Genomic DNA, 12,866 nt, shown 5'->3' with positions numbered 1-12,866 from the left:
TCTGTCTTTTGCTTCCAATATAAAAAGTCTGGCTTCGCATTCTCATGTAAAAAATCACAAGTATTTATAAAAAAGTTGAGAATGATAATTTTAGTTTCAGATTTTTTTTTAAATAGTTTAATTATTTATAAATTTTATTTTACTTCTAACTTTTAGTACACTTCTTTAATTTTTTCAGTAGTTATTAGATTCGGATCGATTTGTACCTTGTGCAACAATACAATAAATTAAATATTTGTATTTGAGGTTTTTTTTTATCTCAAGCAATCATAAGAAATTTAATCAAAAACCTTATCTATTTAATTTGTTTTACTAGTGTTACAACTTACAAATGACATTGCAAATCAACCTTACAATACGATATACAAAAATTAATATGCTCTAGTATCTTGTTAATTTGTTTGCGAGATCAATAAAATGGTCCCTCTATTTGGTATACAAATTATATGTTCACACAATTTACAACCAATATAGTACATAAAAATCCTAGTACATGTACATCTAATAACACATCTTTAATTTGCGGAGCCTAAAACTTTAAATTTTACAGTAAACAATAACTCTACTCGTTACGCTTGTCATTGACAATATTATCCTAAATTTCTAACTCAAATATTCCAAAATAAGGGTTGATTTGATTTTTTGCATATTACTTGAGATATAAACAAAATATATACTTATGTATTATATTTTAGTTCTTTTTCTTAATAAAAATATAAATACTAAACTTTTATTCAGAAAAAAAATTAAATAATATAACATAGAACTAAAATCGTAGTCTCAAATTAAAAAACAACACTTATTTTGACACGGAGAAAATACTTAAAAGTTCAAATTATGTTTCATACAAAAATTACAATGTAGCATGTAACAGATGATAGATTAAGGAATCTATCTCTCTCCTGTGAGAAACCACAAGTTGATGTCTTGATCAGCTATATATTGTGGGATGACGAATTGAGTCCAAAGTATTAAAGTAGTTGAACAACAATTTCGCTGAATTCGCTGTAAAAGGGTCCATAGCAAATTACTCCTAAAAACAGGACCATATATTTAAGCATGTTGCTCTCCTAAACTTTAATCCCTCTAACATAACATAACATGATTCTGCAGTACCTTTTGCATACTTGATAAATTTAGCTTTAAACCTCAAAAACTAACGTATCTGACATTGGTAAAACAGTAGAAGTGGATACTAGTGTATCCATACTAACTAACCAGATGCCTCATAAATGGTGGTGCATGGACAACAGCACATCATGACCTCTCACTTTCTCCCTGTCTAGCTAACAACTATTCAGTGAAAGCCTGCATTTATTTCTTCATGTAATATTTTAGTATTGTATATGTTGTGAACTCTAGAGTGGTTGAGTACTTATTACATCATGGAGTTCCATGCATATACATCATATATCATAGATGCTACTATGAGCAAAATTGGAAGCCGATGAGGTTTTACGTCTTAGGCTGGATATAAATCTTACTGTTTCATGTGGACAACATGTCACAACTCACAAGCTTCATATCTGTTGTCCGTATAATGGTTTATTTGGATGAAAAAAAGTTAGACTGGGAGGGTTTTAGATTATTGAAGAATTCGATCATCTAAAATTTCATATGTTCACAAGGTTGATTTTCCGTTCTCATATATAGTGAGATCTTTTGAATTAGATTAAAAGAAGTGCCTTCTTACTTAAATTAAAAAAGTAGAGTAGTAGTGAGAAGTAAATGAGTTAATAAAGTGTTTGGAAAAAAAGTATAAGTTGTGAGAAGTGCTTCTACTTATTAAAAGTGCTTCTAAAATGTGCTTCTACTTATAATTTACACAAACAGGTCCAGAAAAGCAAAAGTCAGAAATAGAAGTTCAATACTCCCAAATAACAAGGGGAATTTGATTCTTCAAAACAAACGAGCTAGCAAAATAACTAGTGAGTAAAAAAAAAAAAAAAAACAACCTAGCTAGAATAGATCATATACATGTGTGTGTGTATATATGTATGTGTATATCTATATTCTCCTATCTATCTTCTCTGTGTTGGTATTAAAAATGTATAGGTCAATGACCATATTGATGCAAGGACAAGAGTTATGATTTTGGGTTGGTAGTCGTTGCCCTAATAACTATATATGCTCCTATACGTATTAACAGAGCGAGCTACTGTCGAGACTTTCTTATTGTGCTGCCGGGAATCCAGCTGATTTTCTCCGCATGTCTACATTCTTTCGATTCAAATTACTAAAGCCATACAGGAGATCATACAACAATTTCAAAAATATATTTAAATTCTCATAGAAATTGCATACAATTTATGCCGTTTTTGTATATATCGTTTTTAGTCTTTTAGAATTCGTTCACCAATTCTCGCATTAGAAAAAAAAGGTAGATTTATGCCTCTATTCGTGATTATCTTTTTCTTTTAAATCAAAGCCAATAATTAGAAATAATACTTATATATGTAAGTGCTGTAGGTGAAAATTGATGATGGTTTGACCTTGCCAAGGTCTAACTCGGAATGGGGCGTTTCAGAGCATGCAGATCATCAGTCAGATTCCTCTGCTTGTGCTCAGAATCAGTGTGACGAGTTGACTTTCTTAAAATAATTTAGCTGCTATTCCATCTTGTTCTAGCTGGTGTTCATTACTGCACCAGTAGTTAGAGCTCAGTGGTTTGATACGAGTAATTTTTATGAGTTGACTACATTGTAAAGTTATAATATTGTTGCTCTTGAAAGATCGACGAACGTTCAAATTTTCTGCAACGTGTATGCATTTTTTGTCCATCCGAGTAAAATTATATTTCTTTGAGTCCGTTCGAAGTATAGATGTGTGCATGTGCAATGAAGAGATTGTTGCTCTCGTATTTTCCGTCGAAATGAAAAGATTGATTTATAAGGTTGTGTTCACTTAAGGTGAATGGAATAGGGGGGAATAAAATGAATTTTGTACTCTAAAATGATGTTGATCAAAGAAAATCTAAATAATTTTCATTTTTTCAATCATTCCAGTCTTATTATTTCAACTATAACCTTAACCCACATGTTTTGGAAGGAATGTTCATTCCTTTCTACATCATGTTTCTTCACAATCTTTCTCACAAGAAATTTAACTACATTCATATTTTGTCACTATTATTTCATACATTCTTTTTTCTCCTTAAAACTTCTATATAATTTTTCATTCCATTCTCCCCTCATTACATTTCATAAAGTGAACACAACCTAAGTCTTCTAGTTCAGCATCGAAGCACATAGATGCATTTTTAAGGTTTCGCTTCGAAGTAAAGATGTATTTTCGTTACAATCTTTTTTGATTGAAATGTCGCGATACGTACAATACTATACTACAGAGGATCTCTTTTGACGGCATAATATATCCAAAAAAGATAAAGGAAAAGATGACAGCATAATTAATGTTGCAAATTGTAGAGTAATTACAGTACTGTAAACAGTCCTATGTAGCCATATCTAACAACAATCACAGCTATTAATAAGTACTATGGCGGCCAATATTTCTTCACCCGGAGCCGCCCAGCGGAAATTTAAGTGCATAAGTTATTAAGTTGTTGCGAGTCTAATCGAGGGCCAATCATAAAAGAAAAGAGCGATCTGTTATATCAAGAAAAGTCTGAGAACTCGCATTCACGCAGCATGTGTTAAATCTGAATTAATATCTGTGTCGCCGAACGATATAGCTAGCAGGCTAGATGTTTTCTTGGAACCGGAATCGGGGAAGTGAATCTACACTTACTATTATCGTAAATTGAAGTAACGGTCCTTGTCTGACTCTGACCGTTAAAGTACAAACTCTTTCCACCCTTAACTGGAATATTTCGAAATGCAGTGAGAGTATAATTTAAATCATGACATATTAAAAACATGATTTCATAGCCAAAGCAATTTACGGTTTTAATGGAAAACAGAGCATATAGTACAGTTATAAGTTATGATTAATAGACTAATAACATGATATCAACACACAAAAGGTGATACATGGACACCGCGCAAACATGCAAAGCGCGACATTGTATTATGCAAGCAAACTAGTACATCTAGGCTTAGTTATAAATTATTTTAATTTCGAATTACATGATTAGCTAGGCATTTCGATCGCATAATAAAATTTGGTTTCTTTTCTTTATATATATTAATGCTATTATTATTTATAATATTTTTAAGAACATCAATTTTATTATACAAAAAAAATGTCGAAATATATGTGTAAAAATCAAGACAACTGATAAAAAATTGAGTATGTTTGCACGCAGAGCTAGGAAGATCAATATGCTCCAAGTAATAGAAAACTTTGGTATTTATACGTAAATTATCTTCACTATAATGAAAGAGAATAATATACTTTACCAGATACACAGTTTTCTGAAACCCCCAGATTCAAAAAAAACTATTAATATAATTTTATGTAAATATAGCCTTTATTAATAATTATTAGAAGTGTGATTATATTCCCGATCTTTGATTGATCATTTCAACTACACGAAACTATATATTAATCAAAATCAAATAATTCATCTAATTTCACGTACGATACAATTAATATTAACCAAAAACTATGTATGAAATTAATTATAATATAAAAACAGATAAGCGTATTTGGATTTATGTTGGTCCCTTTCAGGTGCATGTCTAACTATATGGGGAATAGTCTACTAATCCTTGAATAACGTTATGATAAAGATTTTTTGTTACCTACCAATGGCGGCTTTTGATTATGTTTGGCCACATAATTGTACATATCAATATCAGATTAGAACTGTGAGAGTTAATGATTTCGGTGGATGACTAATTGAGCACCTATATTGTCGCCTGATTACAGTAAGCTTGTGATGATGGGATGTGTTGATTGTTAGTGACCAAGTAACCAATTCGGTAGTTTTGCTATCACTAGTGTGAATTACGTGCTTAGAACTATAGCACAACTTGACCAATTTGGCCGACCATGTCGCCTATGGTCTAGGAGATTGAGACTCAGTTTTTCATCTGTAATGTGACATGTTTAGCTTTATTCTTCTGATTAGGTCATAGAATCTCTGTAATGGGAATATGAGATGCTACTTGCATGGGCAATTTGAATGATCGATAGCGTACAATGAAGAATGAGTCCGAATATGAATGTTGCTATGTTGATTACGATATTGATTATGATAAGTTGATGGATTATATTCCGTCCATCCATTGGCGCCATAAATTAGGAGGTTCGTTTACAGGATTATGTCTGTTTTTCAATTAATTTTTCACAAAGAATTTACTATTCTAGATCGATGGCTTGGACTATTTCTTCAAAATAGTTTGATTTTTTCTGATAATGATAGGTAGAAATGGAGTAATGTTTTATATTCCCGCAGTCGCTAAATCCGATAATTTGACTAAGCTATAATAATAATAGATATATTTACAAACCATGCATGCTTTCTTGAGTTAAAACAAATGGACAATCTTAGAGGAATACGATGATACTTCTACGTACCTTGGGGCTCTTCCATTATTGTTGGTGGCGGCGATGACCAGAGTTAACTAAAGATTAAGCGTGTGGCTACCACCTAAAAATCCTAGTACCACTTAAAAATTCGGCTTCTGAATTAATAAGTTAGAAACACCTATATATATGTATCGTTTATGCAAAAAATCAAAAAGTATTTATAAAAAACTAAGAATACTAGTTTTAGTTTTCGGATTTCTACTTCTTTCTCTGAACACTTTATTCACTTATAAGTCTTAATTTGTTTCTAACTTCTAATTAATTTTTTAATTTTAAGTAAGAAACACTTTTAAACTCACCCAAACGGTCAAAAACTCAAAGATACAGAGAAAACCTGATCAATATGTTTATCGTAATTAAAGAAATGACATTCATAAATTAGTAGAACATGATCTAACAAATAAATAATTTGTTGAAGTAATTTAATGTTCTTTATTTTAATTATGTATATATTCATATTTGTACTTGGTATTTTTTCTAATTCAAATATTGACGTGTTTATATATTTTATGTAATGTCTTTGATATATAAAATATATAAAAAAGACGAGGCTTTATATATGTTGCTCAAAAGCCCTCAAACTATTATAAGATATTCCCTCCGTTTCTTATTACCTTTTCTCTTTGACATGTCGGGATTGTTCATAACATGAGAAAAATTATTTATTTACGTCTAATTTATAAGATGTACTTGAGCACTTTAATACAGTAAAGTTTGTATATTTAATGCTAATACAAAATTAAAGATATTAATTATCAAAAATGTGTGTTGACAAACACGATAAAAACAAACAGGAAACGTATACGGAGGGAGTATAACAAAAAAAAAGGTTCCATGAATAATATTAGTAGACTTGTTGAGGTTTTTTTCTTTTTTTTTGCATATTTTATATTAGAATACAAAAGATATAAATAAAGTAGTACATAGAATACATAATATTGAAAAGTGACCGGTGTGTGAAATAAATCTTTTGACAAATATTGTTACCTCCCAACTGACCTGTAGTGTGAATGAAATTTCGACTTATTACATGAGTAGTTATCTTAAAAGTTATAATTTAAAATAAAATTAAATTCTAAATTTTAAATCTGGACAAACAATCTCAAAATTTAAATACCATATAGTTAAAAATTTTAATTTGTACATATAACACATTTATAGGACGATTATTTACAAAATTTAATACTTCTACCGGCTTGTTTTTCTAGTCCCCTTTTTTATTTTGTTGTCCCGAAAAACTTGTGCACGTTAATTGCATTGAGTTGCATTTGGTTGCAAGCTACTTACCGTTATAAATCGTATTTTTGTAAAAAATAAAAAAAGGGTAAAATTACAAAAAAAATTCAAAAAATGTGGCAAGTTTGATAATTATCATTACATTGTATAAAATGTGAATTTTGACATATGAACAGGAAAAACCGGACGGGAGAGTGTTATATTCTAAAATAAATTTCAATGATTCCATTAATTGCTTCATCATGTAAAATTATGATAATTTTAAACACTATTGATTCGACATGATTGTTAAATAATTTATAAGTCTGATAGTGTATAATTCGCCGATAGAAAAACATGACATGGGCTAAAATATAGTCCCTGTTTATTTATTAAAAGCAGACACTGATTATCCGTTTGTGTAAATGAGTGGAAGCGTTTTTTAAAAGTTCAAAATGATAGTTCTCTTCCGGACTTTTAATTTTTTTTTAAACATTTTATGAACTAATTTACTTCTCATTTCTAATTCACATATTTATTTTTAATAAAAAATTACTTTTTTTAAAGTTATCTAAACGGTCCATAGTTTTTATAGTAAGAAAGACGAATGTAGTTGTTTATAGCTAGTTATTAGATATAGCCTAAAACTTAATGCGATTGATTCAAAAAAACATATGAACCTGAATTCGGGTAACTGCAATGTGTGGTTACGAAACTTTTCTCCGTGTATAGCAAACATTACTTGGCCGGAGATAAAGGAAAAGTATCCAAATATCATGTGTGGTGAAAAATGTATGAGTACAAAATCATACTTCTAATTTTGAAGGATACTTTCGAGGAGAAAGACCAGACAAGCACATCCCATTCTCTCTTCGAAAGAAATTGCAACAATTTGATTCTTGCATGGACCCAAAAAGGACCACTTCTTAAATTTGGTTAATAGAAATACTTTGTTACAATATTATCTATCATTTCTCGCATTTGCCCTACTAATAATGTGTTAGTTTAATTTAAATGGAATCTTACTGGCATTTCCCGTACTAATAATGTTTTAGTTTAATTTAAACAAACCTTACAGCTGGGTAAAAGTTTTTGTACCTCACTATTAATTAGAAATATTTCAGTACACCAACTGATGTTGAAATCCACTTAAATTATCATGATTAATAATGATAATATTAAGTACATTATTAATCTTTTACCCTCGTTTAATTAGTTTGTAGTTTTAAATTTAACTTTGAATTTGAAACATTTGATTATTTTGTAGTGATTATTATCGTGTAATTTATTAAATATAATTATCAAAAGAAATTAGTTCAAATTTATTAAGTCCGAACAATTAGCAGAATAAATTAACAGATAGATCAGCGCGGTTGTAATATTGAATACTCGGAAGCATTAATATTAAGAGGTTGTGAGTTGTGACGGTGGTGAAAGAGGTTATCTGCTTAGAGTATGGGAGTCATGTGGACTGTGGCCTACTTGCAATAAATACAGAGGAGGTTTAGGGTTGGTCGCTCTTAAGTACTATTTTACTACTTTGTCAAACTATGCACCCATAATAATTGTTGTTAGGCTACCTCTGCTTTGCTCTTAGTAACTCTCGTAATTAACTTCAAACAGAAGCCCTAATTTTTTAATTAACATGTCGTCTAAACTAATGACTTTTTTCCTGTCACTGTTACGTAATCTTGTAAATCCTTTCCTTCCTTTCCTTTTTTCACCCGTAACATAAACAGGTTAATGGTCATCGGCTTCCAAGTTTAATTTGTAAGCTATCTGAATGAGGTTTCGGCAGAACTCGAAACTCAAAACCGGATCTGTGATTCAGTTTCGACCTGATTTTATTATATGGGTCGAGTTGTCGTTCAGTTTAATTTTTCTTGACAAGAAAAAAATTGTAGTTGAAAATTAAGGAAAATATTAATTTTGTGCTGCAGAATATAGTTCTCGGATAGTAGCTAGGTAGTGTGTAAAATTTCAAAGCAGTGTCGTTGTTAGAAATCCGTATGATAAAAGGTTAAAAATTAAGAGTATAGTGCATGGGAATTTAGAAGAAGATATGAAAAAGATTAGGAAAACTTGTGAAAATGTGCATGGTTATATATTGGATCATAAGAAACAAAGGTCTTTCTTAACAACTACCACCTACCAGTTTCGCTAGGCCAGCCGAGGATTTTAATGAAACAATGAATTTTCTTTTACCTGTAACCCGTCTGCGTACGTGTTTGGCCAGATCACTCTAACCCTTATTTTCTCGCCACTAAATTTAAAAAAAATAGGACTTCAACTCACACGCTTTCCTCGTATAAGAGGCCGGGCAAAAAGCAGTTTGATTATTTCCATGACCCCTTCTCCAGAAAACCTAACAAGATTTAGTCAAGACCTCTCCCCCACTTCCACTCTCTTGCTTATAATTAGTCTTCGTTAATCACCGTTTATATAGAGGTGAAGCACCGAACAAATTATATCAAGATTATTTCGCTTATGTTGTGACATTTACGACTAGTTTGATTCTCTGGACTCGAAACTCGAAGCCCAGGAATCGTATACATCTCCTAGTTAGTAACACTAGCTAGGAGTGTTGATTTGTCGGAAACTCTTGATTTTGGTAGTGGTGGCCTGGCTGCAATTGGTAGTAGTACTTGTTTTTGTTTCGATTAAAATGGCCGTCAAGGACAAAACGTTGTCGGTTTTGATGTTAACAGGGAATTTCGTGAACGAGTTTGTAAGTTTTATTGTCTTTTCCATTCTTGATGTTCTTGATTTCCTTCTCTGTTACACGTACAAAGTTGTCGACTTCATTGTCGAGGCCGAATGGAAGCCTTGCTACTGTTCTTCGGCAAGGAAGGCGATTACGAGCAGTGGCAACATCTTGGTCTCCGAACAAGGAGAGTCGAAGAAAATTGTGTGCCTTACTTCTTCCAAGCTGCAGCTCGAGGAGATCTCCGACACTCTCTACACTCGTTCATCGTTGGTCTCCGAGGTGTCCAAGACCACGGTCTCTCGGCTTAAAGTGGAGACAAAAAATGTGATACAAGATATGAATAAATTCAAGAAAGGCCGATCCGCATTTACTATCAATTCCACCATCATTGAAATGCTGCAAGGTAAAATTGGAGGTCAGAAATCTCATACCTATCCGAGATGGTCAGATTGTGATTGCCAAACTTGTAATGCTTGGTCATCTTCTACCTCTGACACTCTCTTTCTCAAAGCTGAAGGACCATTAGGTAATCATAAATTTACATCTGTTTCTCCTACCTGTTTTCTTCTACCCAATGCGGTGACGCCATGTGTTTTTCATTAGATTTTGCTGCAGAAAGTGAAGTTTATGTTCGAGTTTAATTACACTATTAGATACTAATGAAATCTCTTGATGTTGTTTTTTTATGCGTTTCAGGTAAAGTTGAAGAGGATGTGCTTTTCATTCACGGCTTTATATCATCCTCCGAGTTCTGGACCGAAACCCTGTTCCCCAACTTCTCAAAATCGACGAAATCGAAGTACAGGCTTCTAGCATTCGATCTGTTAGGTTTCGGAAAGAGTCCGAAACCACATGATTCATTGTACACCATAAGGGAGCATCTAGAGATGATCGAGAGATCGGTTCTTGAACCCAACAATGTTAAATCATTTCACATAGTAGCACATTCTTTGGGGTGCATTCTAGCTCTCGCTCTTGCCGTAAAATATCCCGGCTCCGTCAAATCCCTAACTCTCATAGCACCCGTAAGTTAATTTCGTTTCATTTCCTAAACAACCTGTTTATCCAAATATTTTTTAAAAAAATACTAATGATAATATTGATATGATTATGATCGACAGCCGTACTTTCCGGCACCAAAGGGAGAACAAGCAACACAATATGTGATGCGTAAAGTGGCACCGAGGCGAGTGTGGCCTGCGATTGCATTCGGCGCTTCTCTTGCTTGTTGGTATGAGCATATTAGCCGAACCATTTGTCTTCTGATATGCAAGAACCACAGAATCTGGGAATTTCTCACCAAACTATTGACCAGAAACAGGTAACACAAGTCTCCTACATATCTACACACTGAATTTTTATTATGTTAATCCAATAACTATGTTGGCGTGTTCACTATAACAATAAATTAATCTTGCCAATACGCACCGAGTGTCGCAACATAGTCAGTCCTGGTAGCTAGCTTTATCCTCTAGTCTCAACTATTTTTAGGTTTGCTTTCTATATACAAACATTTACACGATAAAATCTTATTAATTTTTTCATTTTTAAATAATTTAAATTCAGATCGGTTCTCGCGGTATCATGTCTTTATAATATTTGCTAAGAAAGTCTACACAATTTTGTGGTACCAATGAAAAATTCAGTTATCGAATCAGAAATAACATGAAACGGGACCATGCGGCTATTAGCATAGTTGTATCTGGGATATATTGTGAAATAATGGCAACACTCTTAATTTTATAATTAATTTAGCCTTAAGTAACCGCTTAATACGGCTACTGCATTTATATCGGTAGAGTATATGGGACCTTGCCACAACACACAATCAAGTCCCTCAAAGTCGTTCGTCATTGAATCAAGCTGAAAAGACCTCCCTCTACTTTCTTTTATTTCAGTTTGTAGAAGACGGTTGGATCCATATATTGATGCGTCATTACTATATACGTGTATCTTGTTTCCGGAACTTATTACATCCCATTATTATATTTATATTTCGGACAGGAGGGTAGACGAGAAAATGAATATTAATTTAAATATTTAATAAAAAATTGTATTAAAATATTCATGCCAGTCGGACCAACCGTCGAGACTTATAATTCACGTAAGAGCTCCCTTCTTCTTTACTTTGCCCTTGTTAAAGACAAATATCAAAAAGAGAAAATTCTTGACGTATCGATTGTTTGTTCTTCTGGATATTAATTAGCAACTGATTGTGATGCTAATTAATTAAATATTACGAACTCCCTGGGTTAAGTTTGATGTGATATGTCTTAATTAATTGCGTATTTATATCAATTAGTTGTTACAGAGGAATGTTAAAATTAATTAATTTCTTACATGGGATGCATGCCATCTTGAAGGAGTCATAAATAATTTACTCAGGGTCATACATCAGATGTTGATACGTTTCCTTTGAAAACGATTTTAGCAACCAACTGTCTTCTGTTTTTCTTATAACTCTCAACATTCAACAGTGCAAATTTTATCTATACTACTATTTATGCACACGTAATATTTTATGCGATTATGATTTTTCGAATTTTAAATGTTTTGACCGTATATGAACAGGATGAAGACATACTTGATTGACGGATTCTGTTGCCACACACACAATGCTGCATGGCATACTCTCCACAATATAATCTGCGGAACTGCTGGCAGAATGGGAGATTATCTAGATTTCGTTCAGAAAAACGTAACATGCACCGTCAATATATTCCACGGCAGAGATGACGAACTGATTCCGGTCGAATGTAGCTACAATGTGCAGTCTAGGGTTCCTCGTGCCAACGTCAAGATTGTCGAGAAAAAGGATCACATCACCATTGTTGTGGGAAGACAGCAAGCGTTTGCCAGAGAACTCGAGAAAATATGGAATTCTTCAAGCGGTTGATTAAAAGAGTGAAACCGGAGAAATTAAGAAACTTTTTGTGCTCTAAAGGGTGTACTGTCATTGCTGCTCAGAAGATAAGTCTACAAGTCGATCAGCCAACATAAAAGTTTTATCCAAACAAACCATTCAAGGAGATGGATAAATGAATATAATTGCTTAGTATATATATAATGGATGGGCAAAGTTTGTATCTACTACTTTCTTCATCATGTGTGAAGTTTTTTTTACATAGGACAAAATTGATATTAAGATGTCTATCATTTTCAAGTTGATGCTTTAATTATAAAAATTTATTTATATGTTCCCCTCTTCTTTTCTTAGACCATACCATTTATATTTGTTGACACTAGGCAGATAAATAACATGAATGAATGAGGGGAGGAACCAGGGGGACAAAGAGTACCGAAGCCTCGACATCACTGAAGTAAATCTTTTTCAATTTTTTCAGCCCCGAATATTTTTAATATTCTGGTTCTACCACCGTGAATACTAGCATTTCAAATATTCCTCATAAGCTTGACTATGATCCATGCAAGTGGGTTGCTGCTAGATCTG

At 32.5% G+C, this 12,866-nt stretch overlaps 1 protein-coding gene across 1 annotated transcript; it reads left to right on the top strand.

Moving 5' to 3' along the window:
- The first annotated feature begins 9,001 nt into the window (after positions 1 to 9,001).
- LOC108206206 (probable lysophospholipase BODYGUARD 3) lies at positions 9,002 to 12,616 on the top strand. The gene is made up of 4 exons (XM_017376428.2): positions 9,002 to 9,941; positions 10,112 to 10,440; positions 10,537 to 10,736; positions 11,987 to 12,616. The coding sequence occupies exons 1-4, from the start codon at positions 9,374 to 9,376 to the stop codon at positions 12,309 to 12,311; spliced, it is 1,422 nt and encodes a 473-aa protein (XP_017231917.1). The 5' UTR covers positions 9,002 to 9,373; the 3' UTR covers positions 12,312 to 12,616.
- Positions 12,617 to 12,866: the final 250 nt, after the last annotated feature.

This window comes from Daucus carota, chromosome 2 (genome assembly GCF_001625215.2).
Source record: "Daucus carota subsp. sativus chromosome 2, DH1 v3.0, whole genome shotgun sequence".
Classification (NCBI taxonomy): domain Eukaryota; kingdom Viridiplantae; phylum Streptophyta; class Magnoliopsida; order Apiales; family Apiaceae; genus Daucus; species Daucus carota.
This window is presented reverse-complemented; position numbering and strand designations above follow the sequence as displayed.